Genomic DNA, 26,943 nt, shown 5'->3' on the forward strand with positions numbered 1-26,943 from the left:
GGGAACAGGAGAGAGAGAGGATTACTTGTTGGATTCCCAGGAATGTGTAGTAGGAACAAGGAAGGAAAGGCAGAGATGCTGACCATTAGAGTGCGGACAGAAAGAAGGGAAGAACACAGATAAACCCTATGCAAGTACATGACCACAAGCTAAAAGTCCTAATATACCCAAACGAAACATTAAGATGCCAGGTTCTGCATGCAGTACAACACCAAAGAAATATGTTTCTTCCTGAACAGTGCAAAATATAGACTGCAGATGTAAATTCTGAAAACTGACACATTTCAATCACTAAATTGAAAATAAAATCACTTTTCCTACCTTTGTTGTCTGGTGATTTTATTTCTCTATTCATTTATCCCAGTCTCTGGTTTCACTTCCTTTTGTTTGTGTTCTTAACTGTGTTTCTTAACCAATTGCTGCTTTTCTCTCCTTCATTTTCTGCCCTTCATCCATGTTTAACAAAATAAAATCCCTCACCCTTGAAAAATTCTTATTCCCACTACAGCTGAAAAATGTCTTAAATGTCAAATATTTAAGTTTAATGTGCTCATAGATAGACACATCGACAGGCTGCCATGTGGTGATACAATGTCACCTGTGGTGCATAAAATCCTAATCATAGCACATTATAGTGAGCACTAGGCTTCTGGTAGCTTTTAAGATATTCATATAAATGCAAGTCTCAAAGGACTGGATAGATCACCTATCTGAGCTGGTAAGTCTCGACATCAACACGAGCCATGTTTTGCTAGAGCTACATCCTTCTTTCTTTCCCTGGTCTGACATCTTTCTCTTCTTCTCCCACCTCGCCCCACCCAATCCAGCATCTTTCTTACCACCCTCCCCGAGGTCCAGTGCTTTCTTATTCGGCACTGCTGTAAACTCTTCGTATCATCACAAGTACAGCAGCCAGATGTCCAAAGGTTGGTAGGAGGTTAATGGCTTATTGGGCAGCTTGTCAGAGAAAAGAGGAGATCCCTCTTTTTCGAATCATGGAAGGCAAAGAAACAATCAAAGATGGTGACTGGTTGGTGCTCTATTTCCTTTATTGGATACTATAACACTGACTTGACACGATCGTGTTTTGGCCTAAAAAGGCCTGCTTCAGGAGTTTGTATTTGTTCGCCTATCGGCAACAAAGTGTGGTTGTTTGATGTAAAATAAGGTTCAAAGTGTCCACCTTGTAACTCCATGGGGGTTATTGGGCAGCTTGGGCAGGGATCACTTCAGACTGCTGGGTACTGGAGATTTTTAAGGAGAGGTACAAGCTTGAGTTCTTTCATCCCCTCCTGGACCATTTTGTGGACTCTCCTGCAGGGAGACCAGAAAAAGCAGTCAAGGTTTGAGTGACAGTACAGAGGTTGCTGGATCTAGCAGCTGAAGTGCTAGACCTAGAATCGGGCAAAGGCAGATATTCCTTATATTTTATGGTGCCTAAAAGAGACTCAGAAGACAAGACTGATTCTGGATATCAAGTTGGTCAATACGGCTCTCAAAATACCCCGCTTCTGCATGGAGACGGTGAGGTTGGTCATTGCCTCAATGGTGCCAGGGAAATTTCTTGCTCCTCTGGATTTTACAGAGGCCTAGCTGCATATCCAAATCTTTCCAGAGCACTGGAGGTTCTTACAGTTCCATGTTCTGGAGCAGCAATTACAGTTCTCGGCCCAAATGTTTGGCCTGGTCAAAGAACCACGCACCTTCACTAAGGTAATGATGGTAGCGACAGTGCACCTCCGTAACATGGGGATAAAGGTACACCTCCATCTGGACGATTGGCTGATGAAAGCTCCATCCTGCAAGACCTGGGCTGGGTGGTCAACTTTCAGAAATGCCACCTGGAACTGACACAATGCTTGGAATATCTAGGGATCCTGTTCGACACAAAGGAAACCCAGGTTTTTCTGCCAAAAGCCTGCAGAGTGAAACTCACATGGCAGATCATGGTGTTTCAGTACAGGTCGGCCCTAACAGTTTGGCATTACCTGCAGGTGCTGGGGTCATTGGTCGCAAATATAGATTTGGTCCCCTCGGCAAGAGCATGCTTACGTCATGCCCAGACTGCTTATTTGTCATTGGTGCCTGCAAATGGATGTGTTGCGGATGCATGTACCTTGGACAGCTGAGGCATGGCTCAGTCTGAACTGGTGGCTGGAGCCTCAGTCCTTGACCCGAGGCGTGCCACTCCTCATCCGTCATGGGTGATCTTGACTATGGATGCCAGCTTCTACAGCTGGGGAGCACTGCAGGTGTTCAAACACAAGCTACAGAACAAAGCTGTGTGAATTTTCTCAAGGCAATGGCAGTAGCTTATATCAATTGGCTCTATACCTGGAAGCACAACTTCTATTTCAGTGGGCAGAGACCCATCTATTGGCGCTCTCGGCGGCACATGTAGCAGGAGTGGACAATGTACAAGTGTATTTGTGTAGATGAAAAACCCTAGTTCCCGCAGAAGGGAATTTCCCGAAGAAATTAGATTCTTATTTGCTAATTTTCTTTATTTTAGCTTCTCCAGACCAGTATAGCTGAAATAGTAATCTTACAGATGGGTATATATCTTATCATGACCAGCAGGTGGAGACTGAAACAAAAATTTGGAACTGTACATAATATGTGACTCTCCCTCATTTCCTCAGTCTGCTGAATAGCAAAGCAGAACTAAGAACTATAAACAGAAAACAGGACTCTGAATAGGAGTAACAACTACTAAAAACTGAATGCTGTTGGAAAATGCAAAGGAGCAAATGCAAATGTCAAAGGTCCCCATAGCTCGCCAGCCGAGCCACAGCATCTGCTCTTTGATCTCTCTGGCCGTGGAAAAATACTAGAACCCACAGAAAAGCAAAATCTTCACGCAAGAACAACACGACAACAGACAGGGTGGGGTGCTATACCAGTCTGGAGATGCTAAAAGAAAGAAAATTAGCAGATAAGAACTTAATTTCTCCTTCTTTAGCAACTCTCCAGTTATAGCTGAAATAGTAATCTTATGGATGGGATGTACCAAAGCAGTACTCATCAGGGGTGGGATGCCGGAAGGAGCAACACCAGAACACGCTCACCGAACACCGCGTCCCGAAGCACCTGAACTTCCATATGGTAGTGCTAGACAAAAGAATACAAGGAGGACCAAATCGCAGCCTTACAAATATCCACTGGAAGCGCCAGCGAAGACTCAGCCCAAGAAGCTGCCTGACCCCGAGTGGAATGAACCTTGAGAAAATCTGGAACACGCTTCTTCTGAAGAAGGAATTTGAAAGCAATAGTCTCCTTGATCCAGCGTGCAATTGGAAGCACCATTCCCCTTATGAGGATCCGCTAGAAGAACATAAAGATGATATGATTTCTTGATCTCCTGGGTCCTCTGCACATAAGAGCGAAGGACCCGACCAATATACAACTTGCGCAACTGTTTCTGATCGGAAGATCCTCCCCAACTACCCGACATTGGGAGGACCACTGCCTGATTGATATGAAAAGGCAAAACTACCTATGGCAGAAAGGAAGAAACAGGCCGCAACATGACCTGCTCCCTCGAAAACTCCAGGAAGGAAGACCTACAAGAGAAAGCGTGCAGCTCAGAAACACGCCTAGTAGAACTAATAGCCACCAAGAAGACCACCTTAAGCGTAAGGTCCTTCAATGAGTAGGCACCCAAGGACTCAAAAAGGTGGGCGTACCAGCACGGACAAAATAAGATTAAGATCCCAAGATGGAACAGACGGATGCACAGGAGGCTTGAGCAATTTGGCTACCCACAAGAAGCGAATGACATTAGGATTGGCAGTCAGACGCTGACCTCGCAACAACCCAGGAAAGGCTGACAAGGCTGCAATCTGAGCCCAGAGAGAATCCCAAGCCAGGCCCCTGTCTAGGCCCTCCTGCAAGAACTCTAAGATCTTAGGCAGGGAAGTGCGAAAGGAGACCACTCCACACGCCGCACACCACTCCTCAAATATATGCCAAACTTGCATATAAGCCCGAGAAGTGGAAAGTCTAGGGGCCCCCAACAGGGTGGAGATTACTTTATCTGAATCCCTTCTTACCTAGGTGATCTCTTACAAAAACCCAAGCTGTAAGACAAAAGGGACCTGCATCGAACATCTGAATGGGACCCTGTGTCAGAATGTCGGGTGAGAGAGGCAGCAGCAGAGGATGCGCAACTAGATGCCTCACCAGGTCTACATACCACGGGTGCCTGGGCCATTCCGGGACCACCAGAATCACAAGGCCCGGATGATGAACAATGCAGCGAAGAACTCTGCTCACTAATGGCCACAGAGGGAACACTTACAACAGACCATCTGCCGGCCATAGTTGAACCAGAGCATCTAGACCCTCGGCATGACTGTCTCTGTGATGACTGAAGAAGCGGGGCTTGCACTATCAACTGAAAGGCCACATGGATTGCTCAGTAAGGGGCCAAGAAATTTCTGATGGCGGCCCTGGTAAGGATGTAGGGTTATATCTGATGCCCAGTGCAGTTTATCCTTTTTTTATCTTTCTCTGATTATCATTACTCAGAAAGTTTACTGTGAATGGAAATCATCTATCCTTTCATTCCATCTTCATATTATCTAGGGAATCTCTGTTTATCCCACACCTTTTTTGAATTCAGTCACTGTTTTCAACCCCACCACCTCCCTTAGAGGCATTCACCACCCTCTCAGTGAAAATATAATTCCTGTTGTTCCTTTTCATTTTCCCTCCTTGCAACTTCAATTCATGTTTTATAGTTCTATTGCCTCTCTGTTCTTGGAATTTTTTTTTTTTTTTTCGCTCCTTAATATTTTCAAGAATTGAAATGCCAACAGGATATTTCCACTTCATTCATTTCCCGCAAGCGGGGCTTTTTGGCATTGACACTCTTGGCCATGAGGTTCTGACCCCAAGCTTGCCAACCTGAGACCCACCCTTGGAAGATTAATGTCTAGGGTTCAAGATATGCTCTGCTCTTTCCCTTTAAAAAAAATTGAGAAGGAGGCATATTTGCAAATGCAGGGTAGCAAGTGTCACATATGTGATATTTTGCTTACTGTGGCTGCAGCGGTTGATGGGGCATGGGTGTGCTCTACAAAGGGATCATCTGCTGATCTGGGGAGAGCGTCAATGGAAACTTTAGTAATTTATTTATTTATTTATATACCACTTATAACCAAAGTGGTTTACATTCAGCTACTCAAGCATTTTTCCCTATCTGTCCCGGTGGGCTCACACTCTATCTAATATACCTGAGGCAATGGGGGATTAAGTGACTTACCCAAAGTCACAAGGAGCAGCATTGATTTGAACCCACAACCTCTGGGTGCTGAGGCTGTAGCTCTAACCATTGTGAGGAAGGTGCTGGGTGGATTTTTATGGTCTGTATCCAGCAAATGATGTGATGGTTTGGATAGGCTGGAGCGATCTTTGACAACAGCTCCATTAAGAACATAAGAACATAAGAAGTTGCCTCCGCTGGGTCAGAGCAGAGGTCCATCCCGCCCAGCGGTCTGCTCCCGCGGCGGCCCTTCAGGTCTATCATCTGTGCAGTGGTCCCTGACTATTCCTATAACCTACCTCAACTCCTATCTGTACCCCTCAATCCCCTTATCCTCTAGGAACCTATCCAAACCTTCTTTGAAGCCCTGTAACGTGCTCTGGCCTATCACGGCCTCCGGAAGCGCGTTCCATGTGTCCACCACCCTCTGGGTAAAAAAGAACTTCCTAGCGTTTGTTCTAAGCCTGCCACCTCTTAATTTCTCTGAGTGCCCCCTTGTACTTGTGGTTCCCCACAGTGTGAAGAATCTGTCCCTGTCTACCTTTTCTATGCCCTTCAGGATTTTGAAGATTTCTATCATGTCTCCTCTAAGTCTCTGCTTTTCCAGGGAGAATAGCCCCAGCTTTTTCAATCTGTCAGCATATGAGAAGTTTTCCATACCCTTTATAAGTTTAGTCATTCTTCTCTGGACTCCCTCTAGTATTGCCATATCCTTCTTGAGATACGGCGACCAGTACTGGATACAGTACTCCAGATGCGGGCGCACCATTGCACGATACAGTGGCATGATGACTTCCTTCGTCCTGGCCGTGATTCCCTTCTTTATGATGCCCAACATTTTGTTTGCTTTCCTTGAGGCTGTCGCGCTTTGTGCCAACGCCTTCAATGTTGTGTCTACCATCACCCCCAGGTCTTTGTCAAGGTTACTTACCCCTAGCAGTGATCCCCCCATTTTGTAGCTGAACATCGGGTTCTTTTTCCTTGCATTTTTCTATGTTAAAACTCATTTGCCACTTTTTTGCCCACTCTTCCAGTATCGTTAGGTCCTTTTACAGATCCTCGCAGTCTACCGCGGTTCTAACCCTGCTGCAGAGTTTGGTGTCATCCGCAAATTTTATAACCTCACATTTTGTTCCTGCCTCCAGGTCGTTAATAAATATATTGAACAGAAGCGGTCCCAGCACCGACCCCTGCGGAACTCCGCTCGTGACCCATAGCCAGTCTGAGTAATGGCCCTTTACTCCAACTTTCTGTTTCCTGCCTGCCAGTCAGTTTTTGATCCATCGGTGGACATCCCCTTGCACCCCGTGGTTCCACAGCTTCTTAAGCAGCCGTTCGTGGGGTACATTGTCGAAGGCTTTTTTGGAAGTCAAGGTAAATGATGTCTATGGATTCCCCTTTATCCATCTGGCTGTTTATTCCCTCAAAGAAGTACAGTAAGTTTGTGAGGCACGACCTTCCCTTGCAGAAGCCGTGCTGGCTCACCTTCAGCTGTCCATTGTTTTCTATGTGTTCACAGATGCTGTCCTTAACCAGTGCTTCCATCATCTTTCCCGGAACCGAGGTCAAGCTCATCGGCCTGTAGTTTCCTAGGTCACCCCTTGAACCCTTCTTAAAGATGGGCGTAACATTTACTATTTTCCAGTCCTCCGGTATCTCCCCAGTTTTTAAGGATAGGTTACATATTTGGTGAAGTGGTTCCGCTATTTCGTTCCTTAGCTCTTTGAGTACCCTTGGGTGGATGCCGTCCGGACCCAGTGATTTGTCGCTCTTTAGTCTGTCTATCTGTCGGAGGACATCCTCTTGTCTTACCTCTAGTTGGACCAGCTTTTCATCCTGATCCCCATTTATGATCTCCTCGGGTTCTGGAATATTGGATGTGTCCTCTCTCGTGAACATAGATGAGAAGAACTTATTTAACCTGTCAGCTATCTCTTTTTTCTCCTTTACCACTCCCTTCTTGTCTCCATCATCCAATGGTCCCACTTCTTCCCTGGCCGGTTGCTTCCCCTTTACGTACCTGAAGAATGATTTGAAGTTTGTTGCTTCCCCCGCCAGTCTCTCCTCATATTCTCTTTTTGCTTTCCTAACCACTCGGTGACATTTTCTTTGGTGTCTTTTGTGCTCCTTCTGATTGTCCTTTGTTTGGTCCTTCTTCCATTTTCTGAATGATGCTTTCTTGTCACTTATCGCCTTTTTCACTGCATTTGCTATGCACACTGGGTTTTTTGTTCGATTCTTTTTGCACCCTTTCCTGAACCTGGGGACGTACAGGTTCTGTGCCTCGTGCACCATGCCTTTGAGTAGGGACCAGGCTTTTTCTACGGTCTCCATCTTCCCTGAGTTGCCACTGAGTTTCTTTCCCACCATTTTCCTCATGGCATCGTAATTTCCTTTTCTGAAAATGAGTGCTGTCGTTGTGGTTCTTATCACCTTTGATGATCCACTTTCTAGCTTGCACTGGATCATGTTGTGATCGCTGTTTCCTAGTGGTGATAGTACCGCCACCTCCTCTGCGGGTCCCCCTAGCCCATTGAGGATTAGGTCAAGAGTGGCATCTCCCCATGTTAATTCTGTAACCAGCTGTTCCATGAAACAGTCCCTCATAGCCTCCAGGAATTTGGCCTCCCTCGTGCAGTTTGAGTGTCCAAAACTCCAATCTATCCCAGGGTAGTTGAAGTCCCCCATCACCACCACACTTCCACTTTTGCATACCTTTCTCAATTCAGCCTCCAGGTCCTGGTCGATTGTTTCCGGTTGTCCAGGTGGGCGATAGTACAGTCCCAATTTGATGTCTGCTCCAGTTCCCCCTTGTGGCTTAACCCATTGTGATTCCAAGCCGTCCGCCCTTACTGTTGTTTCTATCCTGGTTGAAGGAATGGAGTCCTTTATATATATCACTATTCCTCCACCCTTCTTATGTGTCCTGTCTCTCCTATAGAGTTTGTACCCTGGTATGACCACATCCCATTTGTTGTCATCAGTCCACCATGTTTCTGTGACTCCAATTATGTCCAGGTCCTTTTTACTGGCTATGACTTCCAGCTCTCCCATTTTGGCTCTTAGGCTCCTAGCATTAGTGTATAGGTAATTTAAGTCCCTGTTGTTTGCCTTCCTCGCTGGTTCTCCACGTGATTTGGCGCTTCTGCCGACCCCCTCATGGGTTGCCAGCCCCCGAGCCTTGTTTCGTTCATCCTCATCCTGCGGTGTGTCTATGTTGCCCTCAGCCTGCTTCCCCATGTTTGAATGCCCCTCTGGCTCCTGTTGTTCTCTCTTAGTTCTGCTTGCTAGGTTCATTTGTGCTTTGGGCCCCTGCATTGCGTCCTTGGGTCCTATTTTCAAAAGTTTCCACTCAGTCCCAAGCCCTCTTTTACGATTCTCCTTGTTTGATACTTTGGTCCGATGTGTCGAGGTCAGATCGACTATCGGCTTTCCCCCTTTCCTCAGTTTAAAGCCAAGTCTATGCCGCTCTGGACGTTGCGTGCCAGCATCCTTGTCCCAGCCGTGCTCAGGTGCAGTCCGTCCCTCCTGTAGAACTTGTTCTTCCTCCAAAAAGTTGTCCAGTTCCGTACATAGTGGAAACCCTCCTCTTCGCACCATCTCCTCAGCCAACCGTTTATTGCTTGCAGCTTGGTCTGCCACCTTGCATCTGCCCTCAGTACTGGCAGGATCTCTGAGAAGGCTATTTTCCTTGTCCTCAGCTTCAGTTTCCTCCCCAGGATCTTGAACTGCTCAGTTAGTGTAGTCCTGTTGTAGTTCCTCCTGCTGACGTCGTTGGTTCAAACGTGGATTATTACTGCTGTCTCCTCCGTCTCAGCTCCTTCCTGGATTCTCTCAATTCTGTCGATGACGTCCTTCGTTCTTGCCCCCGGGAGACATGTCACTAGTCGGTCCTCTCTCCCTCCTGCTATGTGACTGTCCATTTCTCTCAGGATTGAGTCTCCCACTATGATTTCAGATTTCCCCTTCCTCAGTTGTTTCTCTGGTCTCAGGTCTGTATCAGTGGCGCGGTCCTCTAATTCTTCCTCCGGGTTCTGTTTGGTCTCCACCTCCTCTGCCTGTCCAGATCCTCCGCAAGGTCCTACTCCCATGGCATCTGGTGGATTCTGACCTCAAACTGTTGTTTCCCTTCTGATTTGCTGGTGGTCCTGTGTCTCCACCATCCTGCAGGCCTCCTCGATGAATTTCTCGAGCTCTCTAACTTGCTCCGTAATGTGGCTCTCTCTGGTGGTATCCTCAGTTGTCCAGCACAGTTCCTCTATGGTGCGGATTCCCTCCAGCTCCTGGACCCTGACCTGCAGTCTCCCGACCTCCTTCCTCAGGCTATCCAGTTCCTGGTATTGACCGCAAATGTACGCCTGCCTCCCGGAGGGGAGGTAGTCATACATATGACACTCGGTGCAGTATACTGGGTAGCTCCGCTGGGTTCCTGCAGCCTCCATTTCTTTTTCCTTGCTGCTATTGTCCCTTGGTGTGTAGGAGTGGTGCCTGGCGTGCAGCTAGCTGTGGCTCAGTTTTCTTCCAGAAATTCAAAATAAAAACATCTCAAAACTACACTATCAATTATTCTTTCCCACACACTCATCAATTTATTTATTCTGACTTTCAAATTTCACTCCTCTCCTATTAAAATGTTCTCTCACACACACAGCATTCACCAGGAGCTCCTTTTCTCTTCAATTCTTCAGTTGAAACCCAATGACAGTAACTCCAGTAGTTCCAGGTGGACTTCTACGGAATAGCACACAAAGAAAAAAAGATAATTCAATTTAAGCATGAATTTTTATAATGAGTGTAACTGTTGAACATACTGGGTAGTCTATTCAGGTCTTTATCTGCCATCATTTACTATGTTATTTACTGGAAAAGATCAGTTTTCTCTACCTCCATCTGCAGATAGGAGGGGGATAACACCCACTTGTTCAGGCATGGCCTGAGTATATGAAAGGAAATTATCAGGTAAGATATAATTTCACCATGTTTAACTGCCTTTGGCAACTGAGATTATATTCTTATGTGATTGGAAAATCACTAAAAGATAAGTTTCAAAAAATACTTGATTGAATTATTCTGTTTCATTACCCAAAATTCTCTTGATGTTCTAAAGCTCTTCTGATTTTTCCATTGGTGAAAGGTTGTAAATTGAAAAGATATTACAATCGGATGGTTTCATATCAGACTGCAATTTTGGGACAAGGAGTTAAAACCTTTGCTATCGATGTCTGTCTCATATTTACATTTTAGGAGACAACTGAAGACTTACTTATTCTCAAAGTTCCTGGGTACCTAGTTTCTAACTTTCATCTACAGTGTATTCCTAGCTAATCTTTTGTAAACCGCAAATAACTTAAAGGTAATGCGGATTAGAAATGGATTTTTATGTTTTATGTTTAAAAGATATGTCTCTGCATACAAAATGGAAAACTGCTAGAAATGCTCTCATTTGGAAGTTCATTCTGGCAATTATTGCACAATAACTGCAAAATTTTACTGCAAGTTAGTAAAGAGGCCTCAGAGCTCCTTACCTGGTTGTGGCAATCCTGATTCCAACAGCAATGCTGAAAAGATAAAGTTATCAGAATATCATATTAAAGTTGAATGTATGGACATTGATCGTACAACAGAAGTGAGAACTCATTAAATTTAATTTTAACTTGTTTAGCCTTTCTTCATCAGAATGTTGTTTCCTGAACCATTTCCCATTGTGCTATATCCTTTTTCAGATAGGATGACCAGAACTGCACACATTAATTAAAATAGTCACACTGGAAATCTATATAGAGGTGTTATGATAGTCTTCATTTTCCAACTAACACCTAACGTTTTGTGTTGTATTGATTGCTACGGGATAAAGAGTAGAATTGTACTAATCAGAATGATGTCCACACAGAAAAATGTGCTTTAGCTCATCTGATGATCCAAATAACTTTATTCATCCAGTAACTCAATGACGTTGACATGAGAGACTACACATTTGTCTATCATTTCAGCTGACATTACTTTGAAGACTCTAAAGACTCTTGAGGCAGGCCTGTTTGACCGAAACATGTACATGTCGAGTCATTGAGTTACTGGATGAATAAAGTTATTTTGACCATCAGATGAGCTAAAGGACTTTTTTTATGTGTGGATATCATTCTGATTAATACAATTCCACTCTATATCCTATACATTTGAGTTTGTGGTTTTGTTTCCCCTGTTTTATTCCTTGTCTTGATTGCTACTACACATTGAGTTGAGGATTTCAATGTACTGTCCTTATTGACTCAGAGATCCTTTTCCTGGGTGGTGACTCCTAATACTGAACCTAACAATCATATAAATAGAATTGGTTTTCCCTAGTTGATCATTTTGTACTTGTCCACATTAAATTTAATTTATCATGTTGACGACCACTTCTCCAGTCTGGCTAAGTCCTTGTGCGGTTCCGCACAATCTTCTGGTGTTGTAACCACCTTAAATATTTTTGTGAAATATGTACATTTAATCTATTTAATTAATAGTAATAATAATAATAACAACAGTTTATATACCGCAATACTGTGAAGTTCTATGCGGTTTACAAAAGATTAAACAAAGGTACAAATTGATTGAACTTAAGAGAGGTGAAGAAAGTGATAAATAAGTCAAGAAACCGTTATTGAGGAGAAAGCGATGTACGAGTCAGTTGTCTAGATACTTCAGGAATAGGTATGTTTTTAGGCGTTTCCTGAATTCCTCATAAGTAGTGGGCGAAAGCAATTGTTCTAGATCTTTGCCCCATAATGCTGCTTGATGTGAGAGGTGTTCATGGTGTTTTTTCAGTTTACAACCTCTAACTGGGGGGAAAAGAAGTTCGAATGTGAGCTTACCCCATCCTTTACTAACGTGTAGCGCGGGTTTTAGCGTCGGCAGCAGCAGTAACTGCTCTGATGCTCATAAGAATATGAGCGTTGGAGCAGTTAACGCTGCTGCCGGCACTAAAATCTGCACTACGCATTAGTAAAGGAGAGAGTTAATCTTGTATACCCTCTTACAAGGGAGTTTATAACAGTTTTATAAAATGTAGAAATCAAAGCATTGAACATAACAATATTCTGTAAAGTCTTCACTTGAAAGCAATAGCCACACCTTATATTTCTTCCAAAGAGTGTAATGAAAGGTGCTACATGGGGGAAACAAGCCAGATGCTAAAAACTAGGATTAATTTACAAAGCCAACTAGGATATCACCTCTGTGGGCAACACTTCAACAAACCAGAACATTGCATCATTGATTTTATGGTGAGAATACTAAAAGGAAATTTTAAAACAATGCAGGAATGATAAAATATTTTGACATCCACCAAATAGGACCCAATAAAGACCTTGGCTTCCTATCACATTACAGACCATAAAGTTTTATGACTTTGTCTCCTTCTTTTCACTTACCCATGTTTTTCTGTCTCTCACCCACACCTCCCTCCTACAGTGGGACTATCACTGAAATGCTTTGATGTTTCACTTATATATACTGGCAGTTATCAACATTTGCTTATTTCTGATCTGAAGAAGGGTTAACTTCGAAAGCTTAGCAAAAATTGACTAAGGGCTAGATTCACTAACCTGCCTGATCGTGTCCAATACGTGTGTGATCCGTGGTAGGCTGACTGATCCACAACAGGTCCTTATTCAAATGGGGGCAATTGGAGGAACACTCCCCACCGACCGAATGGATTGCTGAAGAGCGATCCCGACACATTCCCAGACCATTTTCTTTGCCTGAAGGAGATCTGCGCATGCATTTGCTGTCCGTGTTTGCTTTTTATTTTTTTACTTTTTTACTCGCCAGCCTGTGGTTTTAACCCATAGGTTTAAAGCAGGTTAAATCACGAGCTCACACTGCAGGGAAGGGCGGCAGAGCAGAAGATTCAGGGCTGGAAAGCAGGAGAGTCGGGATGGCAGAGCAGGAGCATCAGGGCAGAGAGCAGGAAAGGACGTGAATGGCTGATCCCCAGCAGTCGCTTCTTTGTTGATTGGCCAGTCCAGTCGGTGTTCCTGATTTTGGTTATTGAATCGAGGCCAAGGTACTTTGCATGTTGTTTCCCCTCATTTGCATGTGTGGATCGGATTGGATCGGAGGATGATCGGCCACGAGGTTAGTGAATCGAATCGGATGAAAATCGGGTCAGCACACGATCGGTGGGCTTAGTGAATATAGCCCTGTTATATTCCAATAAAAAAGGTATTATCTTTATTGTTTTTATTTTGTTTTATTTCTATTTAATTCTATATAAAGCATCATCTACCTCATCATTCAGTGTTATATACTCTAACTCTCCTATTTTATATTTTGGGCTTCTAGCATTTGTATTGTGACAGGGAAAATCCTGGCTTACAACAGGTCTCTCTGGAAACAGTCCCTGTCACCAAGAAAATAGCCAGATCTTGCAAGCCCATAGCAAGTCTCAGAGGTCTCTAGGAAGGGAAGATCAGCCTGTAAATCTCACCAAAGGCAATGGGGATGAAAGTGACTTGCCCAACCTCTTGTTCTCAGTCCACTACTCTAACCACTAGGCTACTCTTCCAGTGCAGGTCAGCCAGGCAAGAACAGGATTTCCACTAGCCATTCCTATTCATCCTTTTATGAGGAGGCTGCTGGCTTACAGCATAAGCCCCAAGTAATGCTTTCTATCCCAGATAGGGTTAAGAATGAGGGTGGGGCAGAGAAAAGGGGTCAGCACAGAGTACATTAGGTTGCTCCTCAGAGAGGGTGCAGTCAGCAGGCGCCCCAACCTGGTAGGAAATTAGCCACACCTGGTGGGTTAATTAAGCAAGCAGAGACTATGAGGAGCGAGAGCTGCACAAGACACCCTGACGAACAAATGGGACGCAAGGAGAGGACCTATTGCTGCCCCAAGGAAACCAAGATAGAATGCCTAAAGAAGCTAGGGGTAATTTAAATCCATGGCAGCCCCAAGCTATTAAAGACCCAGTGCAGGAAAGGGTCTATCCTAAGGAAGTCCAAGGGACCTACATGCTCTCCTGTTCAGAGGAGAAAGTTTATTAAAAATCAAGTTTATTTAAATTTGTTATCCCGCCTTAAACTAAACTAAACCTTAGGTTTGTATACCGCATCCTCGTCACAATAGTAGAGCTCGGCACGGTTTACAGGAGCAGGGATAGAAAAGGAACTCAAATGAAGGGTTATAGGCATTAGTATAAAGAATGTTTAGAAGGGCTTAGTATTACATTTTTGAGAATAGAACTAGTTTTCAGATGTTTACGGAAAAGTTGGAAAAAGCTCAGATTCCGAAGTGGGGAGGTAAGGTTATTCCAGAGCTCAGTGATTCTGAAGGGGAGGGATGTCCCTAGTTTTCCTGCATGGGATATGCCTTTTAATGAGGGGAAGGATAGTTTTAATTTTTGGATGGTCTGGTGGTATTAGGATTTGAGGAATTCCAAGAAAGTGGAATAAAGGGAAGAAGGATGCCGTGTAGGATCTTGAAAGTTAGACAGGCGCATTTAAAGTGGACCCTGGAGATTACTGAAAGCCAGTGAAGCTTGGACAGTTGGGGTGAGACATGGTCAAATTTACTTTTTGCGAAGATAAGCTGAATCTGCTGAAGTCTTTTCTTTGTTAGGATTAAGTAGATAGAGTTGCAGTAGTCCAGTCTGGAAAGGATGATGGATTGTACAAGGATGACAAAGTGTTTTTGATGGAAGCAGGATCTCACTTTCCTCAGCATGTGAAGGCTTATCACAGTTCAAAGTGGTTTTACATAAGGTTAAAATAGAAGGGTAAACAACCTGCAACTAAAGAAAATTCAAAGAAACATAAAAACATAAAATAACAAGACATACAGGACTAACTTGGACAGACTGGCACAAAAGGAAAAGAGACAAATTCCAATCGCTTGGATAGGAAAGAACAAATAAGGAGAAAACAAAAGGGCGTAGGAACAGAGGGATCACCCAGAAAACATGGACTAACATTGGGTTAAAATATCCTTAAAAGGACAGTCATACGTCAAAAACATCTTTAAAAAGAAAGGTTTTTAGACTGGATGTGAACTTATCAATTGTAGTGATCTTTCTTAAGTAGTTTGGGGCTGAGTTCCAGAGCGAGGGGGCAGTAACAGAAAATATATTATTCCTCATCGTATTAATATGTCTTAAGGAAGGGATTGCAAGCAAATTTTGTTTGGAAGATCGAAGAGTGCGCTGAGAGTAAGGTATCAGAAGTCTATTAATAAATTCCAGATGCCCTGCTTTTCTGGGTTTGAATGTCAGCAACATGATTTTGTAAGTGATGCGGTGTTCAATAGGCCTATGCTTCCAGACAGATTTGCTAGGGCATCAGGCAGCCAAGTGGTATAAATTAATATCTGACTTTTTGAATAAGAAACCTAAAACTAAACTAAACTAAACCTTAAGTTATATACCGCATCCTCTCCATAATTATAGAGCTCGGCACAGTTTACAAAAGCTTAATATAAGGAAGGAATAGCGTAATGGGGTTGGAGGTTGAGTATAGGGGGGAAGAGAGCATTACATTTTTGTGAATAGCCTAGTTTTTAGATGCTTTCAGAACAGTTGGAAGGAGCAGAAAGGTTATTCCAAAGCCCTGTGATTCTGAAGAAGAGAGATTTCCCTAATCTTCCGGCATAGAGGATACCTTTTAGCGAGGGGAAGGATAGTTTAAATTTTTGGGTGGTATCGGAACTCAAGGAGTTCCAAGATGTAGTGTCAGCATCTATGAATCAAACATGTTTTTTTTTTGTTACATAGAACTTTCTTGGCCCCAATTCGCTTGCAGAAGTTAGATAGTTCTAAATCTAATAGATGCTGGCACTGTCATCTTGCAATTGGGTCAGTGGACCATCTGTTATTCTATTGCATGTTGATACTTACTTTTTGGAGGTCGATATGGAGACATATTAATATCATACTGGAGTCCTCGATTCCTTTGACATATGTTGTAGTCATATGTGGTACGATTTTGCATATTAAACCCTCATTGGATTGATATAAGTGCCAGCTTTTCCTTATAATGATTGGGATAGTCATGCAAATGGTTACTCGTAATTGGAAAAATTGGGATCGCCTTAGTTTTACTTTTTGGTGGTCGAATCTATGCTTATGCTATAAGTATGAGAAGCTAAACATTGACATGATGGGGCATAATAAATTATTCAAATTAGTTTGGGATCCGTTGACATCTTTTGTTACTTCATTATAATTGTCTATTATCTTTTTTTTGTTATTATATATTTATTGAGTTTCATTATAAATCAAGCATTTTTCACTTATACACAAAGGAAATTCAGCAAGAAATAATAAAATAAGAATTACATTATTAAAGAAATCAAATATAAGCTTAAATTTCTACTCAAGTCCTCAAAAATGATCAAAAATGGATAGTAAGCGAGTATTAAAGAAAATTACATTTACACAAGCAATAAACTAGTTGGGTGAGACTAGGACACCCTTTCCTTTAACAAAGCATTCAGATCTCATCTTTCTCCAAGTGTGACATTGAGAGAAATAATAATCAGTTGTCAGTTGGGACGGCTCAAAGAAAACAAATTTATGAGATCGGTAATGAATTATACATTTACATGGATGACGCAAGTAAAATGTCGCCCCCAAGGCTGTAACACCAGGTTTCATTAATAAGAACTGACGTCTCCTTCTCTGTGTATCTTTAGCCAAATCTGGGAACATCTGTATTTTAAGGACTAAAAATTATTTTAGAGAAAAGTCTCAGCAACCAGTTTTTATCTGGTGCGAGAGCTACCGTTAGAAGTAAAGTTGCTGGAGTCACCAATTCTTTATCAGATAGTTCCAACAGATTTGATATATTAATTGAATCATGTCCCAATTCCTGTTGTCGGTCTTGTGCCACATTTGGAAGGTAATAAACCTGTGTAAATGGAGGTACTCACTCCTCAGGAACCTACAATACTTCCAACATGTAACGTTTCAACATTTCCCTAGGAGCTATCATTGAAGCCCTAGGGAAATTAATCAGGCTAAGATTATTATTTCAAGAAAAGTTCTCCATTGACTCCACCTTCCTTCTCAAATTAATATTGTCCTTAATTAATGTCTCAGTGATTTGCTTGGAGGTTTTTAATTCTTAGTGGACAGTCTGTACAGATGTTTTAGAATCCTCTACTTCAGTCTTTAAATTTTTAATCTGAATTTCTTGAATATTAAGTTTCCCTTCCAGTTGTTGTAACTGTGGGTTTATAGATCTTGCCAAATTGGCTACAAGGTCCCATAAAGAGTCTAGTGTTACTTCCTGGAGCTTCTCAATTTGGGAATAATGTGAATTTAATTAAATTAGCTCACCCACTGGCAGCGTGGCTCGTCGAACGACCTGCTGGGCTTGTTCGTCCCCTACCGCTTCTTCCTCAATCTCCCTGTTCAGATTCCTTTGCATCGGCAAAGAGTCCGACAGCACAATCCCCTTCTCGTTCTCCCTAGCCTCCGGGGCAGGTGCTCTGACATCGGGGCTCAAAGATGTTTCTAATCCCATGGAGATCGCTGCAGTCTGGTCTCCACTGTAAGTCTCCTGCGGGAAGTTCCCCAATGACAATGGCATGCCCTGCAATCTCCTCATTAGCTCTTCAATATTGCCGAAGATGGCCGTTCCAGAACGCTAAGAGCTCTAGCAGTGCTTCGTCCCCTCCTCTTCGGCATTACCCGAAACAGGTAATAAGGCAGCAAAGAAAGTTAAATTGAAGGAGCTTCCAAGGGGGATGTAGTTCAGACAACTTAGTATGTCGCCATCTTGGATCTCCTGTCTATTATCTTTTTATTTTTTAACAAATTCACATATGTCCATGGAAGGGTGGGAAGGTGGCAGGGGAGGGATATTTTGTATCTTCTATGTTTTGAATGAAGGTATTGGAAGGGAGGGGTGGGATTTATTCTTTTTGTATTGTTAATGATTGATTATAAGTTCTTAATCTGATTGTTATTGTATACCAAATGTTCTGCACTTTTTATTAGCCTTAAAAACTTAATAAAGATTAAAAAAAAAAAAAAAAAAAGGTAGCCAGTGTGCTTTAATCAGAAGGGAGGTGACGTGATCAAATTTTTTGCATTGAAAATGATTTTGATGGCTGCATTTTGGACTATTTGAAGATGCCTAATTTCTTCCTTTGTCATTCCCTTATAATGTGCATCACCATAATCTAAACACTAGATAACTAAAGAGTGAATTAGGATGTTTAGAGAAGTTTCTGCCAGAGAGGAATCTATGGAGTCTGTTTCCTCTCCTGATATCTCAGGCAAATTATGTACGCCACACTCGCACCATGCCTCTCCCCCACCCTCTGAGTATATCTTCACTAGTGCGAGCAACTACTGATTATTGCTCGCGCCAGCCTGGCTCCCCTCTGAATCACTTCTGGGTCACGGGGCCAGGAAGTGACAACAGAGGGAAATCCAACACTGGCACTGCAGAAGCCACTCATGCTGCAAAGATTTAGAGGTATGGGTGGGAGGGAGAGCATGAGTGAAGGGGGTAGGAAGGAACGGGGGAGCACATGGAAGGGGCAGGGAAGCAGAGAGGAGGGCGCAGGGGGCACAGGGAAGGCACCACCTCTCTGTACTCACTCAAGGAATGTAGGGAGAGAGGAGACATGATCGAGACGTTTAAGTATATTACGAACCGTATCGAGATGGAAGAAGAGATTCTCTTTCTCAAAGGACCCTTAACCACAAGAGGGCATCCGCTCAAACTCAGGGGCGGGAAATTTCATGGCGACAACAGGAAATATTTCTTAACCGAGAGAGTGGTTGATTCTTGCAACAAGCTCCCGGTGCAGGTGATCGAGGCAAACAGCATGCAAGAATTTAAGAGCAAATGAGATGCCCAGGTTAAGCCAAGGGAACCTGTCACCAGGAGAGGGATCCCTAGGATAGTAGACTTGGGGGTGGGTCAGTAGAGTGGGCAGACCTGATGGGCTATGGCCCTTATCTGCCGTCATCTTTTATGTTTCTATGTTTCTACCGTTACTACACCACTGGTTGGTTGAATGAGGAAGACATGCCATGGGAAAGATATTGTGAGTAATGTACTAAATGTAAGATTTCAGTTATGAGTAATACTGCACTAGATGGCCTAAGTGATTAAGGTATACATTCAGAGGAGAGCTTGGCTGTATGAAGGTGGCCAGTGCACATAACTAAATGTTGCTATGGACACTGGAATATTTTTGGACCTGTTGGTTTTTTCAATAGAAGGAATAAGTTGTTTAAAGGTTTTGTGTTGGACATAATCTTCGATTTCTGGGTGGCTAAAAGGAATACCTGTTGCACCTCCAACCAGGCAAATAAATGGTGTTGAACAATTCTGACTGGGCTCAGAGCCAAGTTATTTACAACCACCTGCCATATCCAATAGGCCACTCCAAGTTGCGCTCATCCTAGTGCCTGTGGCGGAAACCGTGGCTCTCTAGAAAGTTGGCTGACTCCTGCCCTACCACAGTATATAGACACTTCTAATTGTGTTTTTTCCTTGTACCTACTGGCAACTAAGATGATAACAGGGATAATAGAGCCCTTTACTAGTCTGCCGTCCTCTTAAACACTCCTGGCTTTCTTTCACTATTATTGAAACCTCTCGGTTGGGACTCCCTAAATATCCTGTTTCAATATTATCTTTCAAGGAAACTTCACATTGAATCATCTGCTCCTGGGTGTCTGTGGGCTTTTCCCCTCAATCTCAGTTTAAAAGCTGCTCTATCTCCTTTTTAAACATTAGTGCCAGCAGCCTGGTTTCATCCCTGTTATCATGAGGGGGAGGTTCTGGTAGAGAGGACCCCCTTCCACTGTATTCCTGGCTTCAAGTTTTTCAAGTTATTAAATTTGATATATTACCTAATACAGATTCCTAAGTTGTTCTCAAATTATGAAAACAAGTTAAAAATTAAATTACAAATACAAAATGCATAACAATAACATTATACTAAATCCAGTAAACTTTTATTTATTTATTTAGAATTTGATATACTGCCATTAACTGACGGAGCAAGGCACAGCGGTTTATAAAAATAACATCAATTCTGCAGTAGATCTGTAAGGGAGTCAGGGCTACTGAAGTTAGAGGGATATTAAAATCTGATAAGAGCAGAAGGGGGAAAAGGAAAAAGAAAGCTCTGCAATAACAAGGTTCAAATTCTGGCCACCATGTTGGGCAGACTGGATGGACCCGTGTGACTCTTTATCTGCTAACATTTACTATATTACTATGTAAAAACTCCTCTAAAGAAATTATTGGGGAGGAAGAAGGGCAGAAGGAGGAAAGAGAAGGAACCAGACGCTTCTGGGCAAGACGCTTCATTGTACTGGAGATAGTGAATTGGGTCATGAGATGAACCACACCTCCCTCACATTTGTTTTTGCAATCCACATGTGGGAAGGAATATTTAGACCTCCTCCAGGGTTTCGGCTGTATCTCAGTTGAGCTACAAATGTCTGCTTAGAAAGTGGAAAGCAGTTCAACTAACAAAAAGTTTTGGAATAGGGTGACTAGATATTTAGAAGCCAAAGGAAAGTTGAGAAGTGAAGTGCAAAGGTATAGGAACAAGATGCCGTGGGAATCTGGCAGCCAGTGGGAGGAGTCATTGAGGCAGAATTGAGCAGGCGAAAGGATAGCAAGGGTGTATATCTTCCTATATTTATACCTCTGACTCATTTGTCCTGAATTTACAAGCCTTATTCACTTTTGATACATGCAGAAACCAGTACTTAAATATTTATTATGTATAAATATTTAAGTACCCATTTAACAAAGCTGGGATAAGTATGTCTCAAACCCAAGTGTTTGCAAATGGCAAGGGGGCATCGTTTGGGTGGGACAAGGATATGGCAGGCTCATAGAAATTTATTCCTCATTTCAGAAGGGGAATAAACATCTATTTCCTAAAGAATTGACATTGGGAGTTACACCTGATGCCAGGCCCCAGTGGAATAACTATAGGTGGGATCAGGCCCACTCTGTCTGGCCAATCAAAAATGTTCAGCTGCAGACACTTCACTCTCCTCTTTCCCACTCCCGGATACATTTGAACCCAACTCCTGCCCCCCCGCCCCCATGCACATACAATCTACCTAAGGATTTTCAAGAGCAGTAGCAACAATGCACATTTACTGCCTTCATTAGCTCTTCAGTCTTCGCTCTACTGTGTGTCGTCCTTACTGACATCACTTCCTCTTTCCTTTCTGGTGGAATACAGCAGAGAGAGCCTGTGAGACCATGCAAACAATGGATGTGTGTCACTGCCGCCGCAGGAGATATTGTGATAGACCAGTAGAAGTTGCTGGGCCACAACCATCAGGGTATAAATCCAGGGCAGAGGAGAGGGATAGAGACACAGTATAAAGGGTGGTGAATTTTGGAAGGCTTACCTGTTTTATCTGTGGGCCCATCCAATATTACAAGTCTGAATACACCACTGCTAAGCATGTTTAGGGTTTTATAAACAGCTGCTACTGAACAACACTCTACTAGAGGGATTGGGGATGGGATGTCTCCCTCTTAATCTCCCAGTGGATTTTATTTCACCCTCCCAGCCCCCCAAGTGCCATACTTGCAAGATAAACTGGATACTGTGATAGCGTTTGGATTATACCCGATTATGTTTTAAAGGTTGTAAAATTAACTGATTTGTTCAAACACATAACTGATTATGTTACCATTGTACAACTCAACTGGTTACAAGTTGGCTTCCAAACTGTCAATTATTATAAACATTTATTTTTCTAAAATGGATGTTTGTGCTGTACACACCAAGCACATAAATGTCCATTTCTCCTGTATTTTAGAACAGGCTCTACGTTGACACTTTCTATGATAAAATAATGCTAAAACTTGAGACACAGTGACCTGCATGTGTCAATTCGTATAACTATGACCTGGCTAAAACGTGGTTTCATACCTTTAAATCTCACCAAAGGCAAGGGGGATGAAAGTGACCTACCCAACCTCCCTTGTTCTCAGTCCACTACTCTAACCACTAGGCCACTCCATTCAAAACATATACTTTCATAGATATCATGCTACCGTGCAACCTGCTCTAGAGAAGGGTCAGGCAGAAAGTTATGAACAAAGATTCCAGAGAGAAGGGAAAGGGAAAGTATGAAAGAGACTCTATAGATAGGCTGGAGAGAGAAAAAAAGAGTATATAGGGATTTGTTTTAGGGGGTCCACAAATGCGTGCCCAGGGCAAGCTGCCTTCTCTTTGCTTTTGTTTGTATATCATTTTATTTAGGAGCAAGTAATCAATCATATGTGATGTAGCCTTTTCCCATTCTAGGCTTCCTTGCAGTCAACAATCTCTGCACTTTTAAAACTAACAAATGTTTAAAGATACGCTTCATCAGGACTGCTAAGTCCCTTCCTCAGGTAATGTTACTGTAAATATACATTTTTAAATAACCTCCTTATCTCTGCTCTAGTGTAAGTGACTACTCACCCAAGACAAGGAAAAGGAAGGCAGCAGAGATTTTCATCGTGAGCTTCCCTTCTGAAAACAAATTCAGAATTCTAGGGTTAAACAACATAAAGGCATTCCATTTAGAGAAGGCTGGAAAACAGAAACAGGCAGGAGAAAGGGTACAAAAAATGAAAGTGAAGAGGGAAATGGGAGAGACATGGAATCTGAGGGAAGCGAGGGGAGAGGAAGGAAGTCAAGAGAGAAAATTGGAAAAGATTAAAACTTTCTGGTGGCTTTTGAACATGGTTTCCAGCAGAGCACACCCTTGGCAATGCTCAGCTTTTGGCAAATTAGGATATCACAGGGCACATTTTCAAAATAGAAAAACATCACAAGGTGGCATGGCACATGGACATTTTACTCTCCAAAATTTCCAAGTAGCAATTTGCAACCTCTGATTTCAGTTGTTTTTCTCCAATGTGTCCAGATTTCATGGGATGTGGTTTGGGCCAGACATGAGTGGCACCAAAATATAGATGTTTTTTCTGCAATGATGGGAAAAAATGAAAACACTGAAGGACAAAATAAAGACATTTTGGCTAAGCTTTTTTCAATCATGAATAAGACACAAACCAGAGCTGAATGCTCTGCACTGATCCCGACGCTCATAGAAACTCTATGAGTGTCAGAAGCAGCACAAAGCATTCAGCGTGCCAACCTGCGTTAAAACTGCTATCGCGGTTTTGTAAAAAGGGAGGGAAAAATAGCAAATTCTGCAAGTTTATTTGTTAAAATTTCAACAATATTTTTGCTAATTACTATACATATTTCATTAAAAACATTTAAAATGAAATGCTTTTCTTCTACCTTTGTTTGGATATTTTTATTTTTCCATCATATTGGTTCCACTTTCTCTTTTCTGCTTCCTTTTCTCTGCTATTTCTCCTTTCAGCAGCTACTATCCATTTGTCTTTTCTCCTGTCTCCTGTCTATTTCCTCAGTACACCTGCCTCTGACATATTGATCATTCCTTTTTTAGCTCTTTTCTGCCTCTTTTTCACTTTTCAGCTACCTATCTAATTTCCATCTTTTCTTTCATTCCCTTTCTCATTCCTTCCTTAGCCCTCTTTTCCCTTTCATCTTCAACGTGCCCCCATTACCATATTTCTACCCTCTGTAATATCTGTCCTCTCATCTGTTTACTCACCACCTTCTCCTTCTCCTCAGGATTCTACCATTCTTGGCATCTTCTTTCATCTACCCTTATAACCCAGCATTTGCCCCCTTCATACACTTGTAGCCTAACATCTCCCTCTCTCTTCCCTCCTGCACCCTTCCCCATGGTCCAGCATTTCTCCCACTCTTTTCCCTCACTTCTATTGCCAGGCATTTCTCTCTATCACTCCATTCTGCTCCTGAATCCAAAATCTCCTTCCTTCTTCCCCTACACCTCCTATGTATCTCTTCCTCCCTCCCATCCATCCCTGTCAACCTTGATATCAACTGTGCCATAGGAATACACCTAATTTGTGCTAAGTAGCCAGTGTATAGTTTCTAACTTGTTAAAAACCACCTTCCTTTAGCAAAGCTCTTCATCTGTTTGCAGTTTATCACAATGTTGCATGCATTGCTGAGGGAGTGGAGGTGTTCAGCAGCACAACACCCCTAATGCGTGGCACTTTAATTAAAATGTATTACATTCTGGAAAAAGTCCAGCTGTCTACTGTACTGATGTTGTTTTATGCCCTAAATATACTCTTACTTTCTTCAAAGGTTGTAGTTCACCCCTCTTCCCTTTTGTATCGCTAATTACTTGTATACATACATTGCATGTTTATTTGTATAAATTGTTTTATTTTTGTCTACTAATTTTAAATTGTCATACGCATTGAAGTATTTGATATTGCGTGTACAACAAACTTTTAATGAACTTGAAACTTGATCACTGCTCTGCTGATGGGAAATAGTAAGTCTTTTTTGTATTTTGTCTGGGTTAAATCTGACTTGCAAGAGCACCTGTGACCCAGGGTAACTATTAGAGATACAATATTTTCTCAAAGTATCGTGGTGCTAATTTGAAGGAGTTCTGGAATATTATAGGCATCAGTACAGGAACTTTCACATTTTCACTTACAGGCCGGTTTTCATTTTGGTGCGAGAAAATTGCAAAAGCCTGCAAGTTAGTTTGCATGTATCAATTTAAAAGAGGCAAATATAGTTCAGTATTTCAAAGTGCAATCTATAGTACAGGAAAAACGTCTCTGAAAAAAATCATGCAAGCAGATGTACAGGAAGACTTTTACCTGATCCTTAAATAGCTGCAGAAATCAAAGACAACAGTGTCCTCTCTTCAGCCTCTGAAGATAACTTCTTCACAAGCTGAGTCGCAATTGAGAGCTTCCAAAAGTTCTGAGGATTTATAGCTAGGAGCTCAGAAGGTGTTGCTGATGAGCAACCAATATAATTAGAGTTCTATTTCCTTTATGGCAACAGTGATCTTGAAAGAATTATTCTGACTCAGAGCCAGATTCTCAAAAATTTTCTGTGCCAGTAAGATACTTTAAAGTCAGCCTCCGATGCTCAAAAGGGTTCTTGGGGGCTGGCACCGATCCTGGTAGCAGTCACTGAGAACCTCATGCAAATGCATTACAAGGAGCTCATTAGTATTTAGATGAGCTCTCCTTGTGATGCACAAAAGGGAATGCCCCCCCTGTTACGGGGCAAAATTTTCCAGCAGGTATGGAACTGCCAGTAGCTGTTGTGCTAAGTCCCACACCTATGCACAGGGCACACACATACACAACAGATATACAACAGCTGCTCCCATATATTAGCTTTTAAAAAAAGGCCCAAACAGCTTCTACCCCTGCCCTTGATTAGCTGAGCTGGCACTGGAACCGCGATCAGCTGAGCCAGCGGGGGAGAAGAGCCACAACCCAAATGGGTCAAAAACAAGAAATATGCTGTGCAGTAGTATCATTGTAATGAGAGAAAAGGGATGATATGATTATTTCAATGATATTTTTTTGAGTGTGGGTAGCATAATTAAGAGTGACATGGGGTAAATAGACAAGTTGGGATTCAAGTGTGAAGTGCTTTATGAAGTAAAACCAGAGTGGTAAATATTCAGCTGGCCGTTGTCAGCATTTTTGTTGGCCACTGCCATGCCTGGATTTTCAATGCTGGGTTACATCTGGGCACTGGCATTGAATATCTGGTTATGTGCAGCTGACTATCCCTTATGTAGTTTGGTGTGATATTCAGTGATGGGTAATCCAAGATATTCTTTATAAAAAGACTGATGAACTCAAAGAAATTAAGCAATCAGATAGAGATTTTGAGCATGGAAGTGAAAGAAAATGCGTCTTACCAAAATGTGGAGATACAGATGCCATTTTATTACAGGAAGAACATAAAGTCATTTTTGAACTTTAGAGTATTTCCCCAAATGGTCTCAATATAGAAATTGATTACATTGTGTTTCTATAGATTAAGGCATTCCTATTCAGAGCACCTTAAAAACTAATCTCTAAAAACGTTTACACCACATTTTGGTAAGTCGCATTTTCTTTCACTCCCTTGCTCAAAATCTCTATCTGTTTGCTTGATTTCTTTGAGTCCATCATTCCACACTGTGTTGTCTATTAATAAAGAATATCTTGGATTACCCATCACTGAATACGTAACATCTTTTGTCTCACACGACTCCCCTATTTTTATTCTATTCTGTTTGCATTGCTGTCCTCATCTGTGAGACCTGACTCGTCTTTCTAGGTGCGATATTCAGCTGTTGACCGATTCTTTGGCTGATTTTCCAACAGCGATTGATTCACTATTAGGTGTAAATCATTTGCTTGCAAACTTCCAACTCAATCGCTCAGTGAGTGATTGAGTCGGGACAGAGCCCTGACAGTAGTGACAGGAGAAGCAGCTTCCTGTCACTGCTGTCAGGGCTTCTGCCAGCTTTTTTTTCATTTTTAAAAAAATGAGCAGAGAAGGACAACTTGAAATCCTTATCACTTATGAGTTGATGGAGTTGATTTTAATATTAATAATAATAATAATAATAACTTTATTTTTGTATACCGCAGTACCAGAATAGTTCAGAGCGGTTTTCATGACAAGAGACTGTACATCTACAGCGAAATTTACAAATAAGTCAATCAATCAATATAACTTAGCGAGTCAGGAGCAGGCAAGAAGGAGATAAAGAGGTTATAGACAAGTCAATCGGCGTGGCTTAGGAAGTCGGGTGCAGGTAGGTGGG

The 26,943-nt window shown here is 42.3% G+C and overlaps 1 protein-coding gene across 3 annotated transcripts in view; it reads right to left on the bottom strand.

The window, feature by feature from the left end:
• LOC117361562 (chymotrypsin inhibitor-like) overlaps positions 1–26,943 on the bottom strand; it is a 40,765-nt gene that overhangs the window by 10,136 nt on the left and 3,686 nt on the right. For 2 of the 3 annotated variants that reach the window (XM_033947079.1, XM_033947078.1), the window contains 2 exons: positions 22,716–22,766; positions 10,792–10,824 (listed from right to left, as the gene is read on the bottom strand). In XM_033947079.1, coding sequence (XP_033802970.1) covers positions 10,792–10,824; positions 22,716–22,766 — 84 coding nt within the window. Of the gene's footprint in view, positions 1–10,791; positions 10,825–22,715; positions 22,767–24,979; positions 25,151–26,943 lie in introns of those variants that run through there. The other variant, XM_033947077.1, reaches the window with a different exon arrangement.

Source organism: Geotrypetes seraphini, chromosome 5, assembly GCF_902459505.1.
Source record: "Geotrypetes seraphini chromosome 5, aGeoSer1.1, whole genome shotgun sequence".
In the NCBI taxonomy this organism is placed as follows: Eukaryota; Metazoa; Chordata; class Amphibia; order Gymnophiona; family Dermophiidae; genus Geotrypetes; species Geotrypetes seraphini.